This window comes from Chiloscyllium plagiosum, unplaced genomic scaffold (genome assembly GCF_037043375.1).
Source record: "Chiloscyllium plagiosum isolate Xiang-an unplaced genomic scaffold, Cpla_swu_hap1 HiC_scaffold_4, whole genome shotgun sequence".
NCBI lineage: Eukaryota > Metazoa > Chordata > Chondrichthyes > Orectolobiformes > Hemiscylliidae > Chiloscyllium > Chiloscyllium plagiosum.
The window spans coordinates 60,952,642-60,967,596 of record NW_028270142.1 but is presented as its reverse complement, the minus strand read 5'-3'; the positions used below and the strand labels follow the sequence as shown (position 1 = coordinate 60,967,596).

At 39.5% G+C, this 14,955-nt stretch overlaps 1 protein-coding gene across 2 annotated transcripts in view; it reads left to right on the top strand.

Annotated features, from left to right (window-relative positions):
• Positions 1-14,955, top strand: part of LOC122549145 (sperm-associated antigen 1-like) — a 138,743-nt gene that overhangs the window by 29,851 nt on the left and 93,937 nt on the right. For both annotated transcript variants that reach the window (XM_043688483.2, XM_043688486.2), the window contains exons 8-10: positions 3,652-3,782; positions 5,628-5,734; positions 6,150-6,291. In XM_043688483.2, the coding sequence (XP_043544418.2) occupies positions 3,652-3,782; positions 5,628-5,734; positions 6,150-6,291 (380 nt within the window). The remainder of the gene's footprint in view (positions 1-3,651; positions 3,783-5,627; positions 5,735-6,149; positions 6,292-14,955) is intronic.

The window sequence follows — 14,955 nt, the reverse complement described above, 5'->3', positions numbered from 1 at the left end:
CTTCCTCGACCTTTCTATTTCCATCTCAGGCGACCGAATCAACACTGACATCTACTACAAACCGACCGACTCCCACAGCTACCTGGACTACACCTCCTCCCATCCTGCCCCCTGTAAAAACGCCATCCCATTCTCCCAATTCCTTCGACTCCGCCGCATCTGCTCCCAGGAGGACCAGTTCCAAAAACGCACAACACAGATGGCCTCCTTCTTCAAGGACCGCAATTTCCCCCCCGACGTGGTCGACGATGCCCTCCACCGCATCTCTTCCACTTCCCGCTCCTCCGCCCTTGAACCCCGCCCCTCCAACCGCCACCAGGACAGAACCCCACTGGTCCTCACCTACCACCCCACCAATCTCCATGTACAGCGCATCATCCGCCGTCATTTCCGCTACCTCCAAACGGACCCCAATACCAAGGATATATTTCCCTCCCCTCCCCTATCAGCATTCCGTAAAGAACACTCCCTCCGTGACTCCCTCGTCAGATCCACACCTCCCCCACCAACCCAACCTCCACTCCCGGCACCTTCCCCTGCAACCGCAGGAGGTGCAAGACTTGCTCCCACACCTCCCCCCTCACCTCCCTCCAAGGCCCCAAAGGAAACTTCCATATCCGCCACAGATTCACCTGCACCTCCACACATATCATCTATTGCATCCTCTGCACCCGATGTGGCCTCCTCTATATTGGGGAGACAGGCCGGCTACTTGTGGAGCGTTTCAGAGAACACCTCTGGGACACCCGGACCAACCAACCCAACCACCCTGTAGCTCAACATTTCAATTCCCCCTCCCACTCCACCAAGGATATGCAGGTCTTTGGACTCCTCCATCGTCAGACCACAACAAAACGACGGTTGGAGGAAGAACGCCTCATCTTCTGGCTAGGAACCCTCCAACCACAAGGGATGAACTCGGATTTCACCAGTTTTCTCATTTCCCCTCCCCCCACCCTGTCTCAGTCAAATCCATCAAATTCAGCACCGCCTTCCTAACCTGAGATCTTCTTCCCGACCTCTCCGCCCCCACCCCAGTCTGACCTATCACCCTCACCTTGACCTCTTTCCACCTATCACATTTCCGACGCCCCTCTCCCAAGTCCCTCCTCCCTACCTTTTATCTTAGCCTGCTGGACAAACTTTCCCCATTCCTGAAGAAGGGCTTATGCCCGAAACGTCGATTCTCCTGTTCCCTGGATGCTGCCTGACCTGCTGCGCTTTTCCAGCAACACATTTCAAGTTCATTTCACTGTTATGATTTAGTTGAAAATCACTGACATGAACTTGTCACATCATTAATTCTGACTGTAAAAACTCTTGAGTAAGTTAGATAGCCTTAAATGAGGTAGAGTACTGTTGTTTGTCATTTATATAAACAATTTGGATGAGAATATAGGAAGCATGGTCAGTAAGTTTGCAGATGACACCAAGATGTATAGTGGACAGTGAAGAATGTTATCTAAGGTTATTATGGGATCTTGAGCTGAGGAGTGGCAGATGGAGTTTAATTTAGATAAATATGAGGTGTTGCATTTTGCTAAGTCGAAATGGGCAGGACTTACACAGCTAATTTTAATGTGAAAGGGGAAAGGTTTAAAAGGGACTTGAGGGGCAACTTGTTTACACATGGAAAGAACTGCCAGAGAAAGTGGTATATGCAGATACAGTTATAATATTTAAAAGACATTTGGATAGATATTTGAATAAGAAATGTTTAGAGGGATATGGACCAATTGCAGGCACTATTTTTGTTTGGGATATCTGGTTGGCATGAGGGGCTGGACTGAAGGGTCTATTTTGGTGCTGTATGACTCTATCATTGTGACTCTAAAATTATAAAAGTTGTTTGGTTTTTTTTCCTTCAAGTTTATTCATGATATATCAGTCTCTCCCTCAAGCCCCATTTATTACTTGCAAGTTTGCTACCTGTGGGAATTTGTCAATATAATCGTCTGCTCAAAATATTTGACAGCACTCTGTTTCTAAATGCCAGTGAATGGATTGGGTCAGATGGAATTAGTGTCATGAAAGAAGAAATTATAAAATGTAAGAAATAAAGAAAAAATTGTATTGTGCAGCCCTTTGAACCTATGCTGCCATTCAGTTTTATAATGGCTAATGTTTGACCTCAGTTCGCTTTCTCATAATTTCCTATTTCCCTTGATTCTGTGAGCAACCCCAACTAATGTGGAAATTGAACCCATTGTTGGTGTTACTCTGCACTACAAACCAGTCATCTAGCCAACTGAACCAAACCAACTCCCTTTATGCTTTGTAGGCAATTCAGAGAGGGTTCACTACGTCGATTTCTGGGAAGGAAATATATAATGAAGAATAGTTGACAGGAGTGAAGGATGGTCGTCTTAAGACAAGATTGAGAGAGGCCTTAGCAGTTGTGTACTGAGAGATGACTTTAAGCCTGGTGAGGGATTCTGAAACACCTGGCAAAAGTTTCAGATTAGGGGTAACCACTAAAGAGGAGATAAGGAGGAATTTCTTCTCTTAGGCTATTGATTATTCATTAAATATATTCAAGCCTGTGATCGAAAGACTTTTGAACTAGAAATAGTCCTGGGTTGTGGAAAGCAGGCAGGAAGTTGACTATCAGGCTAAGATCCAATCAGGCATGATTATGTTGAAAGGTGTTGCAGTTTCGGGGCCCTGTTCCTGTTCCTATTTCTTGCATCCATGTAAAATTGATCATTACCTCTTTACATTAGTACTGCATTTCCCCAAATGCTAAGGCAGTTTAACAGCTTTATCATGGACATTTGTATATTCTAGGAAAAATTTGTCACTAAGATTGCTCCATTTTTCACATCCTTGAGCCTTCACTTTACAGTTTACGTTTCTATTATGAAGGGAAAACAGAGATTAATTAATATCTTAAATGTAATGGTATAAATTACTTCAGGACCTTATTTGTCCATTCTAATAATCTACCTTAGACTTCCTGAAGTATTTTTAGTTAATCTTCTTTCTAAACTCCTTTTATATGATCATTAAATGTTAAATATTTTCCTCTTCACCCAGGTCTAACTCAAATTTATGTATGAGGAATACAAGTGAATGTAGGCATTATCCTTCATTTTGTCCATCTGCCAACTTCTTGTCCAGATTTCTACAGTTCTTTGTGATATATTGCTAATTGTTTGGAAGAGGTTTTCTCAAGACTTCTTATCAAAACACCTTCTAAAAGGGCATCTGCTGCATTGCTGAGAAGTTATCCATCCAATTAGTTACTCCAAAATAACTTTTAAAATGTTGTCAAATATAAGTTTCTTCAGGCAGGGCACTTAGCTTGAAGTGGACGAGATGAGTTTAGTTTATATCTATTTGATAAAAACGTCAATCAGTGCATTTCAATGGTGAGCTTGGCAGGAAGATGTTTTTTCTTACTTTCTGGTGGCAGTCTGTTGCAGCCTGATCACCAGTTTTTGATTTCTATGTTTAACCAAGCATCTGTACTTTCCTTAAATTGCTATAGCATTTGAGTGTCGTTAACTTCATTGTTATTTTAACATATTGTGACTCAATCTAATGTCTCCACTGTGTTATTCTAAAGGAAGAGGTTTCTTCTTTGTTTAGAAAGTGTATGCTCATCTGTTACTTTAATTTGCTTTCCTCCTCTCCCCCTCCTCAACCCAGAAGTATATCAGTCATACCAAACGTGGCTGCATTTAACAACAGAGCTCAAGCAGAAATTAAGCTTCAGAACTGGCAGAATGCCCTTAATGATGTTAAAAAAGTGTTGGAGTTAGACCATGGCAACTTGAAAGGTGAGCAATTGTATATTGGTCCAACACCATTAACTGGCTGCTGCACTGACGGTTTTATTCACCCAGACTGAATCTAGGTGGTTCATTTTGACAATTGTCTAGTCCTCTTACTGCCACATTCTCACTATTCCTTTCATTCTTAAGTGTTCTTTCTGCCTAGATAACTTCATACTCCTCCTGACAGTGGTATTGCTTCAACATGTTAATATGACAGTCTATTCTTTTGCCACCAAAACGGAGTATCAGTTGAATAATTAACTTTGCCAATCCTATTGGATACTTTTGAAATTTGAAATTGCTGGTTTTAAACAATTTGTTGAAGATTTCTGTCTTGCACTCAGCAGGACAAATTGCAAAATACCAGTTCCAGGGGAAAATAACATTTATACAGCTTGAGAGGAGCATGCTGATTGATTGGCAAATGGATTCTGATTAATAGAACATTGCCTTGGAGAACACAATAATTCATCATGATTCACTATGATGCTTTATTTAAATTTATCCGATTTCAAATTTAAAAAGCCTAGCAGTTAAGTGTCAGTGATTACTAATTAGCTATCTTGTGAATTGCCCTGAAGAATGTCAGACAGCAGCTTCAATAAAATGTATCTTTTTCAGCAGCACTAGTGCTGTACTTCCAAATGACTTTTTATAAACTGGAGATATTCCACAATTAATTAGTTAAGAAAGCAGACAGTCAATATGTTCTTAGAGTCAGTAACATCCAGAATTAAACGTAAAATAACAGGAAAACTCTGATGGAGGGCATCACAAACTTCACAATTAATGGCAACCAAGTCAGGTCCCCTAGATGTTCTCAGTAACCCACCCAGAAAACAGTGATTTGCAAACATTCTACAAAGGCTGACTTGCTACAGAGCATTTTAAGTTTCTCTCCTCAGAAAGGCATTCTGATCCCCAGCCAAAAGTCAATGCTGTACCTAAGTTCTGTAATTATAATCCTCAAAGAGCAGATTATTCAAGGCCCCTCTCAAATCCGATTCCAAGTCCAGCTGCCATGGTCTTCTTTTCTAGCCAAGCAGACCGTCTAGTGAGACTCTGACCCCCACTGTGTTGGCCAGGCTGCACCCTCTTAACTTCTCAGCAATGCTCCTGCCATCTCAGCTTCTTAAAACCCCAAACTTAGCTGCACAGAGCTATCTGTTGCTCCCAAGGTTTCTATGAGCCCTAGCCCAGCCATCAGCATCATAAATCACAGCAGCACATCAGCTGCACAGAGGCTCATTGGCTGCTCCCAACTAACTTCACTAACTGCTGATCAGTGGTCCTTGAACTGATGTGCGTGTTAATATATCCCATCAGGCCTCTGCACCTGGTCCTAGGCTGATTCAAATGGACCAAATCTGCGCGCAGTCTAAACCTTAAATGTTGTTAACAATCTCCAGTCAACTACAGGTCACCCTCCATGTGTGCTGAAAACACACTACCAAAAATTAAAAATGATTTTATCACAATTTATAAAGTTTCCTGTAAAGGGCAGAAAAGGATTTATGCTAGAAGGGCAATTTATGGTAGCTTTATGTGAAAAAGAACATTAATAGGAATACGCACAAACATATATATATTTTACTTCTGAATTTCAATAATCTTCAATTATTCAAAAACGTCCCTGCTGTTCCATTGTTTCTATAGAAAATGTACAAGGCCTTGAAGAAATAAGTTTTGGTAAATTTAGGTGTCTTAAGGTAAATGTTTAGAAATAGCTGGCAAGATATATTTATTTGAACTGAAATAAGCATGTTAAATTAATCTAAAGGGATTTATTGTGGGTTTCTAACAATGTTTATTGATATGGTTATTGCATTGTCCTACATTGTGTTACAGCACATCTACGTCGTGCCACTGTTCATAAACAACTGGGTAACTATCAAGAAGCAAAATTTGATTTGAAGATGGTGTTACAAGCTGAACCAGACAATTCGATAGCAAAGGTAACAACTTAATTTCCCAAGCTGTATTGCAAAGTATAAGCAATACAACAGTATAAGATTTTGTACTAAATTGGGCATGTGTTAGCTAGTTTAAACTTTGGAGCAAAAGGTCAAGGAAAAGCAAGTTACCCATGGTTCAGATGGTAGTTCTCCATAGAAAATAGTGAAATGGATTCCATATCATATTACAGTTCTGCAAACCTGAATTATCCTTCCTATTTCCACAAGTCATGATGGTGCATGTTAATGTAGATTTATGAGCAGTATAATGATTTTTTTTTCTAAATCGAACAACAAGTTTGTTTAATCTTTTATTTAAAAATAAATCATTTGTAGCACTTGTAGGCTACCATTATCAGTGATTAAAATTAATACATTGCAGCTTGAATCTGAGTAACCAAATGTCCATTTTCAGAATTTGCTTGAGCAAGTTGAACAGAAGCTGAAAGCTTCTCAGCCTGTTGGGAAAACACAGAAGAAGGGAAAAAAGATGTTTATCAAAGAAATAGAGGGCTCTGATGATGAGAATGAAAGAGAATTGATGAATAAGAATGAAGGTAATAATGACCATCTGATTCTTACAATTTTTGATTCTGATATTTTAGTTAACATTTTTGGATTAAATACTAGTCATAGAGATGTACAGCACCTTCGGTCCAAATCATCCATGCTGACGAGGTATCCTAACCTAACCACTTGGCCCATGTCCCTCTGAACCCTTCCTATTCATGTATCCATCCAGATGCTTTTAAATGCTGTAATTGTACCAATATCCACCACTACTTCTGGCAGCTCATTCCATACATGGACCACCCTCTGCGTGGAAACGTTGCCCCTTACGTCCCTTTTATATCTTTCCCCCTCACCCTGAACCCATACTCTCTACCCCCCCCCCCCTCCTCTCAGGGAAAAGACCTTGTTAGCCTGTCCATGTTCTTCATTATTTTATAGACCTCTCTAAGATCACCCCTCAGCCTCCAACGCTGCAGGGAAAATAGCTCCAGCCTATGCAGCCTTTCTCTATAGCTCAAACCTTCCAACCCTGGCAGCATCCTTGTCAATCTTTTCTGAACCCTTTCATGTTTCACAACATCCTTCTGATAGGAAGGAGACTGGATTTGTATGCAATATTCCAAAAGTGGCCGAACCCATGTCCTGTACAGCTGCAACATGGCCTCCCAACTCCTATGCTCTATATCTGACCAATGAAGGAAAGAATACAAAACGCCTTCTTCACTATCCTACCTACCTGCGACTCTACTTTCAAGGAACTATGAACCTGTACTCCAAGGTCTATTTGTTCAGCAACACTCCCTAGGACCTTACCATTAAGTTTGTAAGTCCTGCTCTGATTTGCTTTTCCAAAATGCAGCAGCTCATAATTATTTAGATTAGATTAGATTCCCTACAGTATGGAAACAGTCTATTTGGCCCAACAGGTCCATGCTGACCCACCGAAGAGTAATCCACCCAGACCCATTTCCCTCTGACTAATGCACCAAACACTATGGGCAATTTAGTATGGCCAATTCATCTGACCTGCATATCTTTGAAACTACACAGACACTGGGAGCATGTGCAAACTTTACACAGACAGTTGCCCAAGGCTGGAATCGAACCAGGGTCCCTGGCGCTGTGAGGCAACAGTGCAAACACTGAGCCACCATGCCATTTAAATAAAATAAACTCCATCTGCCACTCCTCAGCCCATTGGCCCATCTGATCAAGATCCAGTTGTAATGGGAGGTAACCTTCTTCGTTGTCCACTACACCTCCAATTTTGGTGTTATCTGTAAACCTACTAACCATTCTTCCTATGTTCATATCCAAATCGTTTATATAAATGACGAAACGTAGTGGAGCCAGCACCAATCCTTGTAGCACACCACTGGTCACAGGCCTTCAGTCTGAAAAGCAACCCTCCACCATCACCCTCTGTCTTCTACCTTAAAGCCAGTTCTGTATCCAAATGGCTAGATATCCCTGTATTCCATGAGATCTAACCTTGCTAACCAGTCTCCTATGGGGAACCTTGTCCAACACTTGACTGAAGTCCATATAGATCATGTCTACCGCTCTGCCCTCATCAATCCTCTTTGTTACTTCTTCAAAAAACTCAATCAAGTCCTTGAGACATGATTTCCCATGGACAAAGTCTAGTTGACTGTCCTTAATCAGTCCCTGCCTTTCCAAATACATGTACATCCTGTCCCTCAGGATTCCCTCCAACAACATGCCCACCACCGACGTCAGGCTCACCAGTCTATAGTTTTCTGGCTTGTCCTTAGCACCTTTCTTAAATAGTGGCACCACATTAGCCAACCTCCAGTCTTCCAGCACCTCACCTGTAACTATCGATGATACAAATATCTCAGCAAGAGGCCCAGCAATCACTTCCTTAGCTTCCCACAGAGTTTGAAGCTACATCTGATAAAGTCCTGGGGATTTATCCACTTTTATGCATCTCAAGACATCCAACACTTCCTCCTCTATAGTATGGATATTTTTCAAGATCTATTTTTCACCATCTATTTCCCTACATTCTATATCTTCCATGTCCTTTTCCACAGTAAATACTGATGCAAAATACTTGTTTAGTATCTTCCCCATCTCCTGCGGCTCCACACGAAGGCTGCCTTGCTGATGTTTGAGGGGCCCTGTTCTCTCAGTAGTTACCCTTTTGTCCTTAATGTATTTTTCAAAACTCTTTGAATTCTCCTTAATCTTATTTGCCAAAGTTATCTCATATCCCCTTTTTGCCCTCCTGATTTCCCTCTTAAGTATACTTCTCCTGCCTTTATACTCTTCTAAGGATTCATTCGATCTATCCTGTCTATACCTGACATATGCTTCCTTCTTTTTCTTTACCAAACTCTCAATTTTTTTAGTCATCCAGCATTCTGTATACCTACCAGCCTTTCCTTTCACCCTAACAGGAACATACTGTCTATGGACTGTTGTTATCTCATTTCTGAAGGCTTCCCATTTTCCAGCCGTCCGTTTACCTGCGAACATCTGCCCCAATCAGCTTTAGAAAGTTCTTGCCTAATACCGTCAATATTGGTCTTTCTCCAATTTAGAATTTCAGCTTTTAGACCTGGTCTATCTTTTTTCATCACTATTTTAAAGTTAATAGAATTATGGTCGCTGGCCCCACAGTGCTCCCCCACTGACACGTCAATCACTTGCCCTGACTTATTTCCCAAGAGTAGGTCAAGTTTTGCACCTTTTCTAGGAGGCACATCCACATACTGAATCCGAAAAATTTCTTGTACAAGCTTAACAAATTGAATCAAGCTGAGAATAAAAAAGTGCTGAAGAAAGGGAAAAATGAGCCAAAGCCAGAGTATAAGAGATTGTTAACTAACAGAAATGGGAAGCCAGGAGTCTTTCATAAATACATAAATAGTGAAAGATTTGTCCAAGTAGGGATTTGGCCAAACAGGGACCAAAGGCAGAATAGCTTGTGAAAACCAAGGATATGGCTGTAGTACTAAATGAGTTCTGTGCATCTGTTTTCATTGGAGAAGAGGATGTTGTCAATGCCGCAGTAAATGAGAAAGCAGTGACAATACTAGATAGAATATCTTAAGTATAATGAAAGCACTTAAAAGATTGTCAGTTCTCAAAATACATATGACATCCCACCGAATGCCTCCTAGTTATTAAGGGACATTGTTACACAGTCTTTTAAATATTGCTTTGATATGGAGGAGGTGCCAGAAGGCTGAAGAATTGTCAATCTTATGCACTCCTGTTTAGAAAAGCGAAGAGGATTATGTCTGGCAATTACAAGTCTATTACTCCAACATTGATGGTGGAGAAACTTTTAGAAACCATATTCTGAGACAAAAACAATTGTTATTTGGACAAGAAAGATGAATAAATGAAAGCATTGATTTGTCAAGGGCAAGGTATGTTGATTAATTTGATTGAGCATGTTGATACCCAAATTGAGTATGGTTGGATGTCATGAACTTGAAATTTCAAAATTGTTTCACAAATACCACAGAATAGTCTTGTTGGTAAAATTAATGCCCATGGACTTAAAGGGAGGCCAGTGGCATGAATACAAAATTAGCTAAAGGGGCTGAAGCAGAGACTAACTATGAATAGTTGAGACAGCAGTAAAGTATAGAGTAGTGATCCCTAGGTATTTTCTGTTTTTTTGCTGTGTATCAATGCATTACATTTGGCTCTACAGCCACAGTTCCAAAGTTAAACTAAATAAGAGGGAGTAATCTTGGGTAGATGTAGGAAAAGAAGAGGAAAGGTCAGGGCAGGAGAGCAACATAGTAATATGGACAGAAAAAGTCACAGAATTGTGGGAAGGGACTAAGACTAAAAAAAAGTACACAAACAAACTACACATCACAAAGGTAATAAAAAGACAAAAGTAAAGCGTCTGTGTTTAAATGTACATTGTACTCATAACAAAGTAAATGAATTGATAGTGCATCTTGAAATAAATAAATATGATCTGCAGACCATGACAGAGGCATGTCTGCAGGATGACAAAGATTGGATCCTGTATGTTGAGGAGTGTATGATATTGAAGAAGAAATGAAGCTGCGATAAAGTTAGAGCACTAGTACTTTTAATCAATGATAAAACTAGTGCAATAGTTATTCATGAGGTCAGGATGTACAATCAGTTTCAGTGGAGATGAGGAATGGTAGGTGCAGAATGTCACCATTGGGTGTGGTCTATACTAAATTACCATTAACCCCTAATATTAACTACAATGTGGGACAAAATATACAAGCAAATAATATCATGTGCTTATGATAAATGGCTAGCAATAATCATGGGTGATTTATCCAGAATATTGAGAATTTCTTTGAGCAGCACATTCTGGAAGCAAACAGAGTGCAGATTAAATTCGATTTGATATTATATAATGAGTCAGAATTAATTATTGACCTCAGAGTAAAGGCACCCCTAGGCAGCATTCATCACAACATAATTGAATTTTATATTCAGTTTGAAAGGGAAAAGAATAAGTCTAAGTATTGTATTTTAAAGTTTCGAGGACAACTATCATGACAACTAACTTGAAAGCTGAGCTATTCAAATATCCTGGGATACTAAGTAGGGGATAGATCAATAGTGATATTTATGGGAACATCTCAAAATACTCAGAACAAATGTATTTCTATTATAAAGAAAAAAACCCAAGGGACAGACCATCTGTGCTTAACTAAATAAGTTAAGGAAACATCAAACTTGGGGCAGGGGTTGTAGCTGACCATGACTGAATGTGACAAAATGGCCACTTATGCTTTTTTTAGCTGACACAAGATGGTTGAAGAAAATTATAGCTTATGCAGCATTTCATATTGCTCAAATCATGGCCTTCAGAGACAGACAGCAAAATGCCTCTGAAAATCACAATAGAGTCTTAGTAAGACTCTGAATGCAGACGAGAATGCAATTAGTAAGACCCTGATAAAACAGCTCAGGTAAAGACCATCTGATTTGAAATTTCTTCTTTTATTATGAAATGAAAAGGGGAAGCTTGACCCACCCTGGATGAGGCCTTCTAAGTAATTATAATTACATATTAAAGTAGACATATTCATACAATAATGTGTTGGACACTGAAAAATTTGATTAGATTTCTGTAGGGAGGCAGCCTTGGACATTGAGGCTGGTTTTGATAAAATCCTTAAGAGATCCTCAATAAGGGTTTGGTACCAGCTAGTTCAAAGTTTGATATTTGAGATTAGAAGAAATGTCTGATCCCACAGTAATCAAGACTTTTTAGGGAACAGTTGTGACATAGTAAATACACAATTGACAAAATCAAATTAAGAGATTTAGCTGAAATCAAATTAAGAGATTTAGCTGAATTTTCTTTAATTCAATAACCATAGGCAGCAGGGATAAACTTTCACTCCATCAGCAGGGAGATTACAGCAACAAAAAGGTCTAAACAGAATAATCTTGTTAGAGTACCAAGAGACAAATAACATTGCAAGGGGTTCGAAACAATTGTGAAACCAGGTCACTGTGACTTTGAGAGAATAGTCACCACATCGCAATCTAATGAATTTGGTAAAAATGACAGAGGAAAACTATAAGACTAAGATGAAAAAGAGGTCATTGTCATCTAGAGCCTTAAAGAATCCAAATAAGCTTCTTTTAATAACTTGATAGAGCTATAAAAGTGATTTGAATTTCATTCCTGTTGTTGAGATTTGAAAAGGTACTATATGAAAAATATTTAAAGCTATGACAATTGTCTATCCTGTTTTCAAATTTGTTTTAAACTGTAAGTGATAGCTGCTGGACTGAGTGACTGTTTATTTCACCTTTTAAAGTTGAGTAAGAGGGAAGCTACTCCCGAAATTGCCAGCATTGACACAGAATCGCAGTATTAGGTGTAATTATATATTTTTTAAGTGACTTTATTTTAGCTGATATTACAAATATTATCACAATGGTAGGAATTAGCATCCTTTCTAATCTTATGTCCTAAGGTTAGCAAGTAATATGAATTGCATGATAGAATTTGAAAAGTCATTAATAATAAGCAAGCATAGGATACAACTGGCAAGTGTCTAAGAAGGGACATAGCAATCAATATTGGAATGTGGTCAATAAGGTGCATCATAGGAGCTCAAGGACAGGTGATTAAGGTGCTGGCAAGCATCATCAGATGATGGAAGGATCAAAGGTTGACCACAAAGTTGTCTATCATTGCTTGTGTGCTCACAGGATTGGATGTGTAGATCAGAGGGGATGTGTCAATGTTGCGTGTAATCATAATAATGCTATATGTATAAATATCCTGCACCTTATTGGGAAGGGTGGAGTGTCTTAGAGTCCTCTCCCATGCTGTGATGGTAAGGAGCTCTGAATAAAGATCACTATTTGTGCTGTTGAACATGGGACTCCGACTCCTCTTTAAAATCCCTCTTCACTACGGTACAAAGATGAGTGGTCCGATGATTGGTCAGAATGTAAAGAACAGCTGAGAATGACTAAAATATTAATCATGAGAAAGAAATGAGTGTGTGATGGGAAGCTAGCTAGCAATGTAAAAATCGATTGTAAGAGTTTCTATAGATACCTAACAAGTAGAAGAGTAAATAAAATTTGTGTGTCCTCTGGAGAGTGAGGAATGGGAAGTTAATGGAAGATAATAAGGAAACAGCAGAATTCCTCCATTCAGGAAGGAAAGAAGGGAGGCAAGAAACTATAGGTCAATTAGTTTGCAGTCTGTTGTGATGATGGTTTTAGAGTTCATAATTAAGAATGCTATAGCTGGGCATCTAGAAAAATTAAAGGTAGCTGGGAAGAGTCAACATTGTTTCTTAAAGGGAAATCCTGTTTAACCAATTTACAGTAGTTCTTTGAAGGAGTAACGTGCTGTGGATAAAAGGGAGCCGTTGATATGTGGTACTTAGGTTTCAGGAAGGCATTTGATAAGGTGCCACAAAAGTTAATTGTGCAAAGCAGCAACTCATAGTGTTTCAATTACATACTAGCATGGATAGAAGATTAGCTGGCTACCGAAATTACCCGTAGTGTTAGGTAAAGGGGTAAATGTAGGGGAATGGGTAAATGTAGGGGAATGGGTGGGTTACGCTTTTTCTGATCGGCAGAATGTGGCAAGTAGGGTCCTGCAGGAGTCTCAACTTTTATAATATATATCAGTTAATGGAATGAGGGGAACAAAGGCATAGTAACTTTGCAGATGATGCAAAAGTAGGTAAGAAAGTATGGTAAAGAGGGCTTAAGGTTGCAGAGCAATGTAGATAAGTTGAGTGAATGGGCAAAAATACAAGACAGAATGCATTTCGGGAAAACAAAAAATTGGTTATTTTGACAGGAAGAACAAAAAAAAGTAAAGGATTAGCTGTGAAAGACTGCAGAATTCCAAATGCAGAGGGATTGATGTGTTCTAGAGCATGAGTCACAAAAGGTTAATGTGCAAGTACAGTAAAAATTAAGAAGGCTAATGGGAACCTATCCTTCGGTATGAGAGGAAATTATGAAATTAAGCATTGCGTCAAGCATCAGATCGCATCTCGAATTCCTTGTGCGGTTTAGGTCTCATTATTCAAAGAAGGATCAAATACATTGTGAGTAAATCATTTCAACCTTACTAGGTTGAGGCCTGCAATAAATTGGTCCGATGAGGAAAGGTTGGACAATCCAGACTTATTGGAGTAAGTTCTCTGGTCATGTGCTGCATGTCTGTAATAGTTGTGTATACAATGTTTGGGAAAATGCGTATCTGTAATAGTTGTGTATACAATTTTTGCGTGTGCGTCACGTGTTCAATTCATCAAAATCAATTTTTGTAATATCAGATGTAGTTCAATTGTTTTTCACATGGTGGCACTGTCAACACTAAGAAAAATTGAATTGCTGTATTTGCTTAGTTCTGAGTCTCTCAGTTCTCAGTTTCAATTTACTTCACATTCTCGCTTTTAATCCTCTATTAATAGACACGGAATATCAAATGTAGTTTCTTCACAACATTTATCCTCATGCCTTCAAGGGTCTGTATACGTGCAACCCCAGGCTTTGTGTTCCTGTCCTCTCTCTAAAAATGTATCATTTTATTTCTCGTTTCTTTCCTCACGCGTCCTACCAAAACATGTCATTCAACTTATCTCCGCACTAAATTTTATCTGCGATGTATCTGCTCAGTTCACTCGCTAGTCCACATCTGCAAATATATGAATTTAGAGCAGAGGTAGGCTTTTCAGCCCCTCCAGTTTGCTTCACTAATCAATAACACCATGGCTGATTTGTTTGTGCTTTGAATGCTAAAACCTAAATCAGTCTTTTGAGTCATAGTGATACACACCAACTGACCAGATATCCTAAATAAATCTAGTCCCATTTGCCAGCATTTCAGCCATTTCCCTCTAAATCCTTCCTCTTCATATACCCATTCAGATGCATTTTAAATGTAGTAATTGTACCAGCCTCCATGACTTCCTCTGGCAGTTCATTCCATACGCGCATCACCCTCTGTGTAAAAAGAAAGTTGTCCCTTAGGTCTCTTGTATGTTTTTCTCCTCTCATCTAAAATCTATGCCCTCTAGTTTTGGACTTACCCACCCCAGGGAAAAGACCTTGTCTATTTACCTTATCCATGCCCCTCCTGATTTTATAAACCCCTATAAGGTCACCCCTCAGCCTCTGCTGCGCCAGGGAAAACAGCCCCAGCCTATTCAGCCTCTCCCTATAGCTAAGACCCT